Source organism: Gymnoscopelus microlampas (assembly GCF_963454915.1).
Source record: "Gymnoscopelus microlampas genome assembly, chromosome: 12".
In the NCBI taxonomy this organism is placed as follows: Eukaryota; Metazoa; Chordata; class Actinopteri; order Myctophiformes; family Myctophidae; genus Gymnoscopelus; species Gymnoscopelus microlampas.
The window spans coordinates 28,199,382-28,217,428 of record NC_139949.1 but is presented as its reverse complement, the minus strand read 5'-3'; the positions used below and the strand labels follow the sequence as shown (position 1 = coordinate 28,217,428).

General features: G+C 43.4%; 1 protein-coding gene across 4 annotated transcripts in view; it reads right to left on the bottom strand.

Moving 5' to 3' along the window:
• abr (ABR activator of RhoGEF and GTPase) overlaps nt 1-18,047 on the bottom strand; it is a 134,918-nt gene that overhangs the window by 75,314 nt on the left and 41,557 nt on the right. For 2 of the 4 annotated variants that reach the window (XM_084073984.1, XM_084073983.1), the window contains exons 2-4: nt 11,807-11,985; nt 2,846-2,944; nt 737-922 (exon numbers count right to left, since the gene is read on the bottom strand). In XM_084073984.1, the coding sequence (XP_083930110.1) occupies nt 737-922; nt 2,846-2,944; nt 11,807-11,985 (464 nt within the window). Of the gene's footprint in view, nt 1-736; nt 923-2,845; nt 2,945-8,482; nt 8,681-11,806; nt 11,986-18,047 lie in introns of those variants that run through there. The other 2 variants (XM_084073985.1, XM_084073986.1) reach the window with 2 other exon arrangements.

The window sequence follows — 18,047 nt, the reverse complement described above, 5'->3', positions numbered from 1 at the left end:
CTGATATTGCTGTTTAAGTGTTCAGGGATTAACTAAATTATGTTAGTCCACCAATGGGCATGCCTGGTGAACGCCATCCCCAGATGCTTACCATAACCTTAACCACACCAAACCTAAGCTACACTCAACTAAAATGAATGAATTACCCTAAAGAGAAATCACCTTGTGGGAATTATGGTAAACAAAGAATCTGTTGTATTCTAACCATTGATAGTACCACTACGCCACACGATCCATCAAAATCAGCCGTGTCTAATGTTTTGTATAAAGTAAACAGCTGTAGCTGGTAAGGCTAGCCACAGCTAGCTTGAGCCATGGACAAACAAATTCTTATGTTGAACCAGGAACAGCATTTTTCAGATTGTACTTGTTATGCTGTTACACAGTTGTTTGTGTTACGTTCTGGGCTGTCCTGTTAAAATGGCAGCACATTATTCTGTGCAAATTTGACAGCATGGTGATAAAGCAGGAGAACTAGCTCCCATTGAGACTAACGAGAGCTGGGGCCGTACTAATATAATCACATATATACACACAGAGATGATTACACATAACAGCTACGTACTGTACGCTATGTTAAGGGAGACCCTGTTAAAACTGCATTATCCAGCACAAACACGACAGTGTTAGAGACTAGCAAGGGGTAGAGCTCTCCAAATTCAATCAACACGCACGCGCACACGCACGCACACAGGAAGAGACAGAAGCATAGGCTGAAACAGAAACCCTATCTCACCAGTTTCTGGAAGAGGTGTCCCACGGTGACCTTCTCGTCCCACTGCTGGATGTTGGGAGAAAGGGCGTCATAAAACTCCTTGTGGATTTCAAAGATGTCCTGGATCTTGTAGAAGATGGTCTCGATCTGCTGGACGGTTAGCACCGGTTGGGAGGAGGTGGCCGCGGCCTTAAGAGGACGCATGGGCTGGGGGGAGAGAAAGAGAAATCATATGACATTACATACATTAATGACCCAGTAGGGTCAGGAAAAAAACTAAAGCAAATTAATTAACAAATATCACTATTGAAATATTCAGATTTGAAGGAGAAGGAGAGGACATGAAGTAGAAACTTGTGACCTTTAGCAATGAACAAAAGACAGTAGCTTTGGCCATTATATTATCTAATTATACAGAGTACATATTGATAAATTATGATCTATGATATGATATCTTATTATGCCTCTGCCAGAGAAAGCCATGACCGGAGGCAGTATGTTTTTGGGTTGTCTTAACTCTCTGATGTGTGGCATTTTGTTTTAAAATACAAAATGATTATCATTTTTCGGAAGGGCTAGTATGGTCAACTTTAATGGTTTAAACTTCTGCAGAAACATCGACTTTGACTCAACGATGATTAGAATGTGGTGGTCAAAGTGACTGTTACCGTCACTAAATCTAACTATGATTTATAGTTCACTAGTCCATACTCAGGGATGTGCGCAGTCAAAGTATTTGCAGACTTTTAGTTATGTATGGGTAAGGCCTGTGTTCGATGTCTTAGCTGCAACAGTTCCCACACACACGCACGTGCGACCCGTCCCGTCCCGCCCTGAATTAGAACATTGCAAGTGTGAATCTGTGTGCTAGTGCTATGAAGATGATATCTTCATAGCCCTCCCACTCCTTTATAAGTTTGCAGCGTCCTCTGTCTGGCAGTGGCCGCTCGGCAGCGTGCAGTAAATCCACACATGCAGTTTAATCATCCCATAGCTTGCGGGGTTGTAACCATGGTGACAATAGATCCCATAGCCCGAACTCCGAATCTCCGGTGTTACAGCTTACATTTTGGGAAAGTGAAAAACGGGCTTTCTCACAATGTACATATAGTAATGGTCAATGCCTGTGTGCAAGTTCAGAGCAATTGCTCCAGCCACTGAGGAGAACCAAGCATGACAGACAAGAGAGTCTGTGACTGACTGACTGACTGACTGACTGACTGACTGTCTGACATATCTAAAATTACACAAGAAGATAGTTAGATGAACTGTAATTCATCTAATTATGAATTATAGTTCGGATCTGTGGCTCTGGTTGTCCAGAGCCACAGATCCGACTGCTCTGCCTATATTATGGTCGAAGCAGGTAGAAGTGCTGTAAACGAAAGCTGAGAGACAACGGGAAGTGCAAGAGCGGAGGAGGAGGAGACTCCTGCTGTTATACTGACACAGTCTTACCTCTGCTACAACCTCAACGTAGTCACATCACACGTTTATACATTATTTTGTGCAAGCTTCCTACAAAGGAAAGAGTTAAGAAAATGTGCATGAAAATATGAATGTATATCCTATTTACAGGCACAAGAATGCTACTGAGGTATTTACTGTACAGCAGGTGCAAAAATACACTGTTTTGTCTGAGCGGTCGAACAGAGGAGGAGGAGGTACTGTAGTAGGGTGTCATGTAACAATGCAGAGTGCTCTGTGTGTGTGTGTGTGTGTGTGTGTGTGTGTGCCGTAGGTCAATATGGCTATGAGACATTGACTCTGTACTGTGTGTGCATGCGCACGTTAGTGGGATGGACACACCCTGTTCACTAACCCCCACATGTGGCTTTGGGTTACCATAGACGCACAATGTTGCTTGAGACAGCAGAGGCGGAAACCGTATTGCTTTGAGAATGTTCGTTTTCGGTTTCAGTTTAGAATGACTAAAACAGTCAAATACAGTAGGTGCTACTTTACAGACAGACAGGATGTGACATCATGCCCTGGCAAGGAGAGCAAAGTCATATTGTTCGGTAACGGTTTTCAGGAAACATCCAATTGTGGTCCTGTTTTCAGTAGGAGCAGTAACCACTAATGGAACTCAGTCAGACAGTTGCTGCATGTGTGTGTGTTGGGTCTCACCAGTAGCAGAGCCTCCAGCTGGTTGATGTAGATCTCTTCACTGGCCAAGAAGCCAGACAACACCAGTTTCTTCATCTCCAGTCCCTTCTCTATGTCTCCCTGCAGGACACACACACACACACACACACACACACACACACACACACACACACACACACACACACACACACACACACACACACACACACACACACACACACACACACACACACACACACACACACACACACACACACACACACACACACACACACACACACACAATCCAGAAGTTAGATTTTAACAGTGCAAGTTATACTAGAGTCAGGTCAGTGTTTGTTGGCATGAGGCTCACACATGCCCTGTTTAAAGCAGGATTATGACGTCAGTCTGTTGGATGCCTGGACAATATCTTCTGCCATGTCACGAGAAAGCAGATACTCAAAAATACGAGATAGTCCCTTGACCAGGGGACCACGGACAGGTCACAATATCCCACACATGTCCACATTGGTACAGCATGGTTAGGTACAGTAAGCAAGCACTGACAATAATACCCCCCCCCCCGATCCCCTGCCACATAAAGGGCAGTTGTTTATTGGGAAGGCTTACAAATCTAAACAAATTCTCAATGGCCCACTTCCTTTGTGGAAAGTCTCTCTCTTTGCAAGTCCTTCCATAGCCGATAGAGGGTTGTGGTATTTTGGACTTCAGGAACAGGGAAGTTACCACCCTCCCTGTGACTAATAAAAGTAATACAGTTTTTGAAAACAGGGGGAAAGACTGTAAAATCACATATTGAAAACAAGATGCAGTTGCCTCTAAGCTAAGCAAAACAAGAGAGACCTTATAAAAATTCATATGGTGATGAAAATAGCTGCAAGCGGTGAGTCAGCGGTGTAACATGCCAATATGGGAATGTTAAAGATATGAAGGTGTCAACAGACAAGAGCTGCATTTTTGTGACAAATGTTATATTCTTTGGGGCATGCTAGTGGATCAACTAGCGTCAAGTACTCTAGGCATAGAAGTTAACTGTGATATTGCAGGTTTGAGTCCAGCGTAGTCCTTTATTAAAATCTTGAAAGTGTGAGAACTACTGATTTAGAAGGCATTTGTAGAATCTGCCTCAGGTCTTAATGGGTTAATCCAATTATTTTTGTCCTTTCTAAAGCTAGAAAAGATCAGGCACTTGATGAAAGCTAATACAAAGTCCATAAGTCAATCTGCCCCTTGATTGACCCCCCTTCCCCCTTTTTATTTATTTATAATTGTTTCCTGTCTCTATTTAGTATGTACTTATTCTATAGAAGTGGGTTGGTAACCCATGGAGTTACCAACTCCATGACCCATGGAGTTTTTTTGGATGGAGTTTCTTTTCTTTTTGGGTTATGATTAGTGGATTAGGGAAGAGGATCACTGGAGCACATCTTGAGTTGTTGCCCAAAAGCCCTGGGAGAGGGGCACTACCGCTGGTGCCACAACCAGGTGCAGAGGGTGGTCGCAGAGACCATCATTTCATCATTTTTGTCAGGGCCGGGGATAAGCTACAACAGCGCCCAAATCAAGCAGGGACTCCTGGCAACAACTTTGGCCTGGCAGCTGAAGGTCGACCTAGGGAGACAGCTCAAATTCCCAGACACCATTGCAATGACAACACTCAGGCCTGGCATGGTTCTTGTGTCTGTATCAACAAGGCAGGTGGTCCTGCTGGAGTTCACTGTGCCCTGGGAGGAACAAATTGAGGAGGCATTTGAGAGGAAGACCAAATATGAGGGCCTGGCAGGCAAATGCCAAAAGCAGGGGATGGAGGACTCTATGCAGCCCCATCGAGGACGGATACATAGCATTTGCAGGCCAGTCGCTCTGCAGAGCACTCAATCTGCTGGGGCTCAAGGCAGCAGGAGAGCAACCAGGAACATCACTGATGCTGCTCAGAAGACATCAAGTTGGCTGTGGACCAGGAGGGGTGATCCATGGACCACACAAGCTACCTACTGTAGAGACAAGCCAGAGACTGACCACACCCGGCTAGGTCGCCTGGGTGAGGGTTTCTGATGTTGAAAGACCCAAAACACCCGATAGTCTAGGTTTCATGGAAAGGTGTGTGTTAAATCAGTTGTGTTCTTAAGGGTCAGATCTTTGATAACACAGTTAAAAATAAATATGTATGGCATGTTCATTAATTAAGACTATTGTAGTAATTGATGTGGGGGGGGGGGGGGTGATGTGAATGGGGGTATAATGCTTTCTGTTGCTGCATGTAGAAGGTGCATGCAGTAGAGCTAGCCCCTTACTGGCCAAAATCTGAGTAAAAAATGTACTATAGCAGAGACTATAGCTGAGTTTTGCACATACTGTATTTTCTTGAGAACTTTTGTTCTCGTTAGCGAGTTCCCTCTAACGCTCTGTTAGGAACGGAGCAACTCCCATGGACCAGCCGGAAATTATTTTATTTACTCACCTGCACCCTCTACAGATCTGGTCAATGGTCATTTATATTGACCAGATCTGTACTATACTAAATATTCAGTACATGGGAGGAGCTCCGCTCCAAACAGAGTGTTAGCGAGAACTCGCCCCATCGTGATGACATTTGCTAGACTCACACTCAGGTATTGTACAAGACAAATTTCCTGATATAACAGGAAAAACTCCTGCACACCGTCATCAAATGCAAAAGTTTACTTTAATAGGTATAACAACGTTTCTTCATCAGGTTATCTAGTCGGAAACTTAGTTATATTCCCATTAATGCTTTTGAAGACAGTGTGCAGGAGTTTTTCTGTAACATTTTGGGCCCCTGTTTGGTCTTCTCCTACACACCAGTTGCTTTTATAGGTATGTAAAAGATTTTATTTTTTTAATAGCTTTTCACTATATCATATACAACCTATAGCTCACAAACAAAGCACCATGTGCACTGGCAGCCCCATGGAAAAAGGCAAAAGAAATCCTATTTGTCAATACAGACTAGGTAAACTAAGGAAGCTCATCTCAATAGATAGAAAAGCTCTATCATTTGCCATTCTGCCCACAACCACAGCTGAAATTTTAGTTTTAGTTTTTGTTGTGTGAGGTGGGTGTGGGTCTGTGCCTTGTTGAGGCCATAGGGCAGCTCTGTCAGGAGAAAGTGAGATTAATTATTAACACGGCGTGATCTTCAGACTGATAGTACCCAGTCAGCTCTAACCTGATAAGAAAAGAAAGGAAAGAGCAAGCCATAACTTACACCTACAGTATGTCACTGCTCAAGATGGAAGCTTACACTCTGAACGCTCTTAACCACTTAATACCCTCTATTCTTAGTAAAAGGGACCTGTTATGACTGTACTACACCAAATTTCTTTGCCAAAAATAGCCGATCTACAAGCTTGTAAGGCGACACGTTGTGAGCTTGTAGATCTGTTATTTTTGGCTAATGTTCGCCTCAGAATAGGGATGGTGGGGTTCAAGTGGTTAATGTCTGAGCTCACCCACTCAGAATACTATGAATTCAGTACACAGGCAAATATAGCAAAGTTGGGGTGACCTGATAGGGTTAAAGGTTAAAGCGCATATGTAGCATGTCCCCGGTTCGACTCCTGACCGGCCGGACTTTTTGCCGTGTGTCATTCCCCTGCTACCTGTTCTCTCTCTCTCTCTCTCTCTCTCTCTCTCTCTCCTTAGTTCGATATCAACAAGAGCAGAATAGTTTGTCTCTGTTAGGAGCTGTCCCTGAAACTGAGTAAAAAGTCCTGTAATGCAAATGAATGACTGAGCTTGTGTGTGTGTGTGTGTATAAAATTGACAGAGAGGAAGCTAACAGCTAAGAGGTGGAGCAACACCAGTATTCCATCGGAGACGTTGTGATATCAACGCACTGGTCAGTCGATGGAGCACCCTGCTGACTGATATTACTATAAAGGCAGTAAAATCAGTCTTACAGATTTACGGATCTGCACCCCCCATTATGAATAACAATAAGACGTGCATTCACTCATTCACAACCACTGGAACAGCGTGACCACAGTACTGTAGAGGTTCCCCATGTAATGCACAGCACTGAAGTTGGAAGTAGCTAGATTATTGCAGATGTAAACAGTCAGCAGCATAATGTATCTGATTATGAAAACTACTATGCATCATTATCATCCAATCTATCCCAGCAGTAGAATGTCTCACTGCACTTTTTAAACCCACAAGGAAAAAAATATAGCTGAACTACTATATCATCATCACATTAGTTAACCACTTAAATCATATACTTTGTTGACTGGCATCACCAAGGGCTCTATACTAGGCCCCTACTGTTTTCCCTCTATACCAAATCCCTTTGCTACAAGCTCACAACGCAACAGTGATAAGACCATGATCATAACTGACTGTAGATTACTGTACCTGTTTGATACCAAAATAGTCTAGAATACTTTGTTATGCAGTTGTTCCTACAGAGGTTCAACTTTTATGGGATTATTTTATGCCTTGGATCTTTCACATTCCACAATCATGCAGCATGTAGACAAATGTAGGATTTATTTTGTATTCAAATAAGTCACACTGAACTATATCTCTTGGCTGGTTCACTCATATACACATAATTTTAGTAATGTATTTTATTAAACTCCAAAACATGTCTTCATTGTTATGTTAAGATGCACCAAGCACATATACAGTATGAATAGTTTTTCCATGCTCTATGGCATCAGATCAGACTTATTACGTTGGAATTGAGCCTCTATCCATGTAATTTCTATCAACACTGAGAAAAAAAACATGCATACAAACGCACACTTTGAACATACAGACAACTTGCCTACGTATATACAGTAGGGCCAGCACTACCATGTGTGCCATGTTGCCGTTGTGACAGCAGGCTGAAAAAGACAGGAAAAGGAGGAGAAAACCCTTTTTTTTTCTTCCCCTTGGGTAGGACATTTTATTCCACTCCGTCAAACATACAAAGAGCTTCTGTGCGGCAAGCGAGCAAGTTGAGAAATACATGGCGTTGAGTAGGGTTGTCTGGGGGAACCTAACCAGACGCGCGCACACTCACTCACACACACACACACACACACACACACACACACACACACACACACACACACACACACACACACACACACACACACACACACACACACACGTGGAATGCTAGTGCTGAGGTGTAAGAACGGGTCTGCATTCTGCCCTCTGTTACAACAGTGTGACTCATGATGTGTGATAAAAGTCACAGATAATGGGGGGAAGGACATCACTGCCCTGCAATATTAGTCTCCATCAAACCAGAGAAAAACCCACAGGGTCACACATACACACAACACGAGTAAGAAAAAAAAGATCTACTTCCTTTTCTTAGAATAAACACTCAACTGTTTGAGCAGCAGTCTGCTCCAGAGTCAGACCTCTCAAAAAGTTCCGCCAAAACACAACCAAAACACACGCAAGTGCACACGCACGCACACACACACACCACACACAAGGCACCACTCACTAACGCCATACAATGAAAAGACACCAATAAGACTTTCCATTTGCCTATATATTTAGCCAAGCATTGACAATAATGTCAGAGTGGTGTGTGTGCGTGTGTGTGTGTGTGTGTCTATGCATGAACAGTATGTGTGTCTCACACACACACACACACACATCACAGCTAAACCGGCTCTCATCATGTACCTTGAACTGCTGGTGGAGCGGCGTGATGACGGGCTCCTGCTCGTCAAACACCTCCTCCTCCGCCTCCATCTCCTCCTCATCCAGCACCTTGTCCAAATAGCCCAGCACCTCCTCCTCGTCCTCCTCCATCGTTATCCCTCTTTTTCACCCTCTCCCCCCTTTCTCTCTCTCTCTCTCCTTTTGTTGTGTCGTTCCTCCCCTCCTCTCGGGGCCAGCCTGGACACATTAATGTGTTTTTCCCTCTCACAGCAATTGCCGTCTGGACGTGGACAGAAGAAGACCCCGCCTACTTTACCCAACCCAATTCCCCCCACCCCTTGCTTTCCTCCACTGGGCTTCCTGGTTTGTGTGTGTGTGTGTGTGTGTGTGTGTGTGTGTGTGTGTGTGTGTGTGTGTGTGTGTGTGTGTGTGTGTGTGTGTGTGTGTGTGTGTGTGTGTGTGTGTGTGTGTGTGTGTGTGTGTGTGTGTGTGTGTGTGTGTGTGTGTCACTGTTCCGGCTCAGTCGATGAGGTCTGCCCTCCCTTGTCCCTCCCTCTCTCTCTCTCTCTCCTCCCCTCAGCAGCAACAGCCTGACAACACATGCATGCACTAAAGCCAGCGAGACAGTTTCTCTTTCTCTCTCATTCTTCTCCTTTTTAATCTCTTCACTAGTTTTTGCACTTTGTTTCTTCCTTTATTTGTTCCTTCCTTTCATTTCTTTCTGTCCATCTGCCCCCCCCCCCCTTTTTCTTCCGCCTCCCTGCTATCTCTCCCTCTCTGTCTCTCTCTCTTTCTTGCTCATCTTTGTCTGTCTATCGATCTGATGAGGGGGCAGAACGCTGAGCTGAGTAAAGCTACAGTAAGTACTGCCACGGCTGAATGTAATTACAGGTCCTGGACGGGTGAGGGGTGGTTTCACGCCGTCATAATGTCATGTAGGTTTCAGGGAACAAACTGCGCTCAAATTGACAGGTTTTACCATGGGTATACACCGTGGGAAAAACAATAATGGCAGATTAATTAAAAGTGGAAATTAACCACTGTAAGGATGTACAGTATGCCACTGTACCTACATAACATGTACACAATAAAAAGAAAAAGAAAAAACACGAAACCAAGTCTAGTGCGTAAAACGCTTAAAAAATTCAAACAGAGCCGGGAAGCTCTAACAATTACTCCAAAGAATAGGTGTTTTAACTGTCTGCAAACTAGGTTCTCCAGAACATTGTTTGCTGACAGAAGAAAGTGACACGTCCATTCATTCTACAGGGTAATTTTATGTGTGAGTAAAAAACATTTCTGTAAACACAAACACTTCACATGTTCTTCACATGTCAGCAGATCACACAACGTTCAAACTCGTCAGAAAGGCAAAGACAAGTAAGTCTACTGCGACGAGGTGTCACACTAGACTTCTCCAATAGTACTTTGATACAGCAATGAATCAGTCAATGCTGTGACTTGCTGTCCACTCATTCATTTGCAATGTTGAATTAATCTAGTCTAGTATTCACAGACTAAAGGGCCATTCACACTGAGCACTATAACTATAATAACTATACAAATATTGTTTTAAAAATCGTTCTAAGTCAAGTGGAAGGCAGAGTTCACACCAACTATAAATAAAATACAATGGTGAACGATATAGTTATAGTTAGTTATACTGCTCAGTGTGAATGTCGCTTTACAGAAGCAGCAGACTATCCATGTTCAACACAGTTACTAGCCTCAAAACCATAATAATAGTGCATTGATTGGATTGGGTATAGTAAAGAGTGAGCCTCTTTTGTTTTACGCCATGGTACCACTAGATGGAGATATATCTGTATTTTTGGTCAAAACTATAGTGATGGAGCTCTGTCTGTGTCACACACACACACACACACACACACACACACACACACACACACACACACACACACACACACACACACACACACACACACACACACACACACACACACACACACACACACACACACACACACACACACACACACACACACACACACACACATACATACCCCCACACACACCCACACAGCTCCCCCCACACACACCCCCACACACACACACACACTCTCATGAGTCAGAGCCTCAGAGCCACAGACACTTTTCCTCTCTGCACGGCATCATTACTGTAGGTATGGTTTTACCATGGCTGCTGTACAGAAGCCCTCAGTTCTTAATACTTGCTGATTTTTACATGGCACTTTGCCACTTTCATGTTGTGTGGATGGATAACAGATGATCCACTGTGCAGTATGCGATGGGAACAAGCCAAGAGAAGAAGAAGGCTTTCATGTTGTGTATGCATTAGATGTGCCAGCTAGCTAGCCCTTCTGTGTGAGAGAGACAGGTCAGGGTCATCCCGGCTCCTGCTGCGCCTCCCCAAGGTGTCACCACTGCAGGACACACACTTACAGTACAAGCAACGCCAACCTTTTTTTCTTCCCCTTTTGATTCAAATTAGTTTTTTTTCCAAATGTTTCCAAAATAGTGAAAATAAGCTGAAAATAGGCTATTTTTGCTATTTTGAAGTATGACATAGGGTTTAAGTTGTTTAAACCTTTTATTTGGCAATGGTAAATAAATAAATATGTTTACAGAGCGATAAGAGAAAAAGTCTTGTGTTATAGAGTCTATTTTGCAAGGTGTGCTTTGAGATTTTGACTTGCCCAAATGGTGTGCCTTGGCACAACAATTTTGAAAACCACTTCAGGAGATTGATTCCGATTATTTCTGATGGCTGCAGCAAGTGAATTCCTTGTGAATACAACACCAACTATGCGTTGTGAGCAATACAGGCCTATTGTGGTTATATTACTGACAATTACAGTGAAGGGTAGACTAACTGCAGGAAGCAATGGTCTGCTGCCTAGAAAAGTCAAACTGCATACATACTTTATCCTGCAGTAAGGTCATCACTGCAGTTGAGGTTTCAAAGCAGGAGGTTTCAACTATCCACTATGAAATATAAGGCACTGAAACACATCCTTTCAACTTAATAACACTAACCCTTCAAATAGACCTGGACATAATGCATTATCCATGACTTGACATTTGAGCACTGACCACCGATATTAGTTATTCAATGTGCACTACTTTATTCAGCGGAGGCATTTGCAGAGTAAACAAGGAAGCATTATAGTAGTGCAAAAAATATCAAGTGGACTATTATTACTGAAATTCTGAGTGGTAATGGTTCAGCTAACAGAAATGCTGCATGCATGTTACTGTGTAGAGAAGACTGCATGCGTTGGTCCTGTTGTATTGTTTCAGGTGCAGTATGTGAAACTGAAACAAGTAATGCGTTTGTGTTTGTGTGTATCGTCTTTTCCTTACCCCAGGTGGCAGGCCGTCCGGTGGCGTGGGAGAGACCGCCTCTCCGTCAGGCCCGCGGGTCGCACACAGCTGGGGGGACATGGTGGGGGACTCGTCTATGAAGGGCATGGTCTCTGAGCCATCCTGGGACTTGGCGTCTTCTGCTCCGTCACCTGTGTAATCATCTGTGTAGTTAAAGTCTAAAGTAGAGAGAGAGAGAGATGCTGTAGTTAGCATTTTACCAACTGCGGTAGCTCCTAGCTACTGTACAACGACCAATCAGTGAGAGAGCTAGTGTCATCGCTCAGACCTAAGTGACAGTGACAGTTCCAGTGGAGGGGAACAGTGCTGACTCCAAGCGAAGCTCGTCCCTAAAAGAGCTAATTTCCCGCCTGGAACATAGATTGCTAGTAGGATGACAAGATGTGGACAGAAATTAAAACACTATCCCCTGCACAAAAAGGAGGATGCCTTTGTTCTTTTGTACATAATACAATTTCATTGGGCAGTCGGCCTGACAGACTGCCATGGTCATTGGTCACCTCAAGAGGCATTAATCAATCAGGTCTGGGCTAAAAGGGAGCTGTTTGTGAAGTGTCGCGTACACCAAACATATGCTAGTAGAAGTGAGCAATTGTAATAAGCCAACACCTGACAAATACGAATGTGGGAAGTGTGTTAGGTGAGGACAGAACAGCTGAACAGCTCACTTCACAGTAGGATCCAGTGTGAAAACACCATACAGTTCATCGGATGGTGTGAATGTACAGTAGATGTATATTTGTCAATGACTACATGTATGCATGAGCGTGTGCTGCATGATGTGAGACACAGATACTACTTTTATTTTTTTAAAGATATTTTTGGGGGCTTTTTCTGCCTTTATTGATAGGAAAGTAGGCTGACAGGAAATGGGGAGAGAGATGGGTGGTGACACGCAGCAAAGGTCGCCGGGATCGGGAGTCGAACCCGCGACACGCTGTCACACTGGATTACCAGCCTAGGTTCCCAGACGGTTACGCCAACCGTCCGGGCCAGACACAGATACTATTACTAATGTCACAGTCATTAGTCTGATACAATAGTGAAAACAAAGTAGGCTAAATACAAAAGAGTACTAAGTGAATACCAGTAGCAGCCATCAGGGCTCTGGGACAGCCCAGAGCCTCTAGCCCGATTTATGCTTTCTCGTATGATGAGGAGTATAAATGAAGCATTAAGCCTTTTGGTGTGGAAGACTCAGAAGGACTGGGCACGGCACAACCACATCCGTGGTCTGTCGTAACAGACAGCCACTGCATCACTAATCTCTCAAGACAGGTTATGTTAAATGCAGAATCTGTCAGCACCACTGCCTTAAACATGCAGTGTTGTTGTTAGTAGGAATAAACACAGAAGAACCCGGGAGGAAGTGGACTAAGAAAGGGGAGGAGCCACACAAAGTTCCTGTTTCTACACAAAAAAGGTGGTGCCCCCAGAGGCAAAACAAAAAAAATAAAAAAAATGACTGAATGGGTTCCCAGATTGCTGTATCACAGACCTGTCAATATGTGAACACATTAGAATTTTACCGAAAACCAACAAGCCAATCTCGAGTGCGAGTGTTGGATATACAGTCACCAATCAAAAAGGCAAATGGAACAACTGGGTTTTTTTCATATCCCATCGTGGCTCATGTTTATATCACAACATGTATTTTTGTGTATGTTATTATACCAATCCCTAGTGGAGCACAAGTCTTAACATACGTGTAGGTAGGTTTTATTTTTAGTGAACTATTGTGTATCATTACAGATCAATGACTCGACTACCTGCATATTAGTTTCACCTGTGTTAAAGGACCATGTATCAAAACGGTGAGTTAAAAAGTAAACACACAATAAAGGGGACGTATTGGGTTAAAAACATTTGAGACATGGTCTAGCGGTCGCCCCACTGACTCCAACTGTGCTGCCATCAGGCCAAAGCCAAGACATTTACAATCCAAGCTGCTAGTCTCTTTCTCACTATTATCTCTTTTCACTTTTCCTTTCCCTCTCTCCCTCATCCATCTGTTCCCTCTCTGCTAGCAGCTATGCTTCTCCTGTCCACCTGGCAGACGGAGACAAACTGGTCTGATGAAGGCCAGTTCATCAGACCAGTTTGTCTGTCTGCCATGTTGAGAGTGGGCCAGGGGTTTTAAGCTTAGTTTACTGATGACTTTCTTGTCCATATGAATTTGAATGAGGGACAAAACCTTGATTAATTCATTAATTGTCATAAATGGGATGAACAGGTCGATTTGCGATTCAGGTGAGGATTTACCGTACATATACTATATGTTGGCAATCATGCATCTTCTGGTAGAATGTACTTTACAGTAAACTCACCTCATTTCATCTCTGTATTTATTCTAAAGTGTTAGTGTATGATAGTGGTCTGAGTGCCCTGTTTGAGACTCTCCGAATGCATTAACTGTGTGAGAAGAGAAGTCACTTGGTCATCCTGATTATGTCTGAATAACCACATTAAATGCTGGAGATCTGACACACACACACACACACAGACACACACACACACACACACACACACACACACACACACACACACACACACACACACACACACACACACACACACACACACACACACACACACACACACACACACACACACACACACACACACACACACACACACACACACACACACACACACACACACACACAAAATCAATAGTGAATGCATTAAAAATGCATTGACTAATGAATAGAGTTAAGTGTTTCAAGTTCCTTCTGAACTGGACAGAAAGAAGATCTCAATAAAATAAACAGACAAGTGAATAGGGAGTGTGGGACTAGTTCTTTAGGAGCCTTGCTGGCAGCCACTATGCCATACGAATCACTAACTTGGATCTTCAATTCAGTTTTCTCTGTTTATAAACTTTTTAAGAAAGGTAGATAGACAGACAAAAATCTGCTCATTATAATATGGTACCCTTTTGGTCTCAGAGGCGGGCTGTGGACAGTTCAGAAACCCGCCTACGAGTGACATCATCGGTAGGCAAGTTTGGTCATTTCAAACAAGATCTTTTATTTTTTTTTAAATGAATGCGAGACGAACCAAAAATAAAATGAATGTGCGTATTGAGGATACACAGAAAGCAGTGTGGAGGAGACACAGGGTAATTCTGTTGCAAACCCGTCATAAAGTGGCATAGGAAAGAGGAAGGTGTTAATTCCCTTTCTGATAACAACTCCATTAACGTCCATTGAAAATGTATGAAACGCTAGCCTTCTCATAAACGCATCGTCATACCAGATAAAACAGCCATCTAACAGGCAACATATAATGACAAGTCTATTCAAATGGGCTAATCCAGTTCCTCTTCTGCAAACCACAAACTACAAGGCAGTATGAACTAACTGTGTAGACAAACAGACCCTGTTACTCATAGAGAAAATTGGGCTTTGGTATTACATGAAAGCGTGTCTGTCAGGACCCTTGATTCCCATCTTTCACCATCTCTGACTCTGACAAGGAGTCCCTACTGTATCCATCTCAAGGCCCTGACACACTGAAAGCATCAGATGCTTGTGTCATCAAACTCACATTGTTTACAACGGTTGTAGTCACACTGGATGAGTCATAACCTGTTGATGCGTCTTTCAGAGCACGGTTCTATTTTGGCGCATCAACGTTTAGCACAGCCTACCAAAACACAATGTGTATATATACATGTACTATATCAAGCCTAGGCATTGATGAGTTCAAACTTGTACTGCAGTGTAACGTCTGACCGAAATGAATTGCCCAGGGCAAGTAATAAACATTGTTGGCAAGTGGAGTTAGCTTTCTGGTTGCACAAACGGGCAAGTGGGTTTTTGCAGTTTTTTTTAGATCCATATAGGCCTGTTATGCCCATATATAGAAATCCATGACGTCATCAATATGACCTCATACTATTGACATGGGTCAGACGGTTACACAGAGATTCCTTGCATGCCGATCCGACCGACTTCCTACTGCCTAGGGTCCATGACATGGCTACCGTGGGTCCACAGCAATACGCAATATGAAGTCAATCGGTCTGACGGTTTCAGAGATATATACGAGAGGGACACAGACGGACAGATGGACAGACAAGGATGGAAATTCCATGCATTTTTAGAGAATTTATGTTGTAATCATCACTGCTTGATTTCTTTCTTGGCCAGGGCTCCCTTGCAAATGGACACATAGATGTCTACAGAGGTAGCCCCATGTAACAATTTTGTTTACCTCTATGGCACGACATCAGCAGTCTTCAAAACAAGCCACACATGTGCCCTGGTTCCCTGGGGGGGATTTGCTTTTCCATAGCCTTACTGGTCGCCTGGGGGAAGTAAGCTGCTATGGAGCCTGCTGCACTTTGGATGGCAAACCATTTGCCATGTGGCAGCATCTGAAACAGTCCATGATTGGGACGGTTAGGATCTTTGATGATTCTGCAGGTGGGCTTTTCTGACACAATGCCCATTGTATGTCCTGGCTGGAGGGAAGCTCACATCCACTGATGCGCTTGGCTGTCATCTTTTAAGTATGCCTGGTAATTTTTTGATGACTACAATGTTGGTTGAATAATGAGAGTTAAGGAAATGGGTTCAGAATATCTGTCAGCATACCGATAGCGTTTAGCATGACAGCTACAGCCATCTACCATGACCCTTTTGACATTTGCTTTTGACAAATTGAACCACAGTGGCAATATTTCTCAAAATGTGTCATCGATTTATTTTGGCCACACATGCACAGCCCAAATACAGAACATGCTCTCACATTAACACACACACACAGCAAAATATATGCCACTGCAATAGGCTAATGTGTTCTGACAGCTGCCATGCGTGACAAACAGGTAATCAATACTTTGTTGTCAGTCAATGGAGAGGGAAATCTTCTTCTAAGCTCCATCAGCCCTAAACTGTTATTACTGGTCAATAGACTGACAGGCCCCCACCACACAACATAAAACACTAATGGATAAAAACAGGGATGGGTTCAAGACGGGAGGACATGCACGGACACTGTGATTAGACATGACACAGGAGATAACAGAATAAAGACTGGCAGAGGAGGAACGTCGTAAAGAGAAATCAATACAACCTAGCTTGGTCACATCATGGTATTGAGATGAACAATGACGCCACCTGACATGAAGATCTCAACAATCCAGCAAACAGACGATGTGAGGTACAAACTAATGACGACTTACCATGGGCATGGGGGGAGACGAGTGATCGCAGGACACATGCGGCCTCAAAGAAGAAAGCCATGTGTGCTCGTGTTGCGTGTGTGTTTGTTCAACTGACCAAAACGCTTTTCACTGCTAATAGTTCATTTCACTGCGAGCCTCTCGAACCGCCGGCGGAAAAGTCACACAATCAATAATGCAGTCCGCTAAATCCCTGCCTAAGTGCCACACTAGTATTCCCACTTCCTTGGTCGGCACCACGTGGAAACAGCAGCCGAGATTCTGCCCTTCAAGCGTCTGGATAAGTGAACCCAAAGAAGCCTGGAGGTCTGCTCCCATGTATTGATTTGATTGCTATTTGGAACGAATTATAGAAGAACTGAGGAAGATAATGCAGCCACAGCCAGAAGAATACTTTGTATACCAGGCCTGCCCACTTTCAAAGAAATGCAAAACACCATACGAGAGCATAACCATGTACAGAGCCCCCCCCACACACACACAGACACAAACGCACAGGCACACACACACACTGACATGATGAGTTCCGCCTACAGATGAACACTGCAGCATTACTTCCCGATAGCCCTATTTATACAAGAGATGTCAGTTACATCACAGATACAACATACAGTAATTAACTCACTGTTGCAAATGGCAAATTAGTACTTGATAAGACATTACATAGGGAAAATTGCTTTTCCTAACCTCCAGTACATGTGTGTTGTGAGAGGAGTCGATGGGGACAAATTACAAGTAAATTGCTGATTTTCATAGTATAATCTTGCTTGCGCCTATAGCATTATACAGTGATTATACAGTGAGTGCCTACAAACAGTGATACATTTTTTACATTTACAGTAGTTACACAAACATTGTGCAGCTCTAACTTTACTCATTCCCTGTACATTGTGTGATCTTAAGACAACACAACACAATTAACAAAATCAGGGCTTGGAGTGCAATCCTAGAGTGGCCTGTATAAACCCTTTCATAAAGTTTTAGATTTGTTTTTCAATGATCAAAAGATGAGGAGCATCAGTCAGCCAT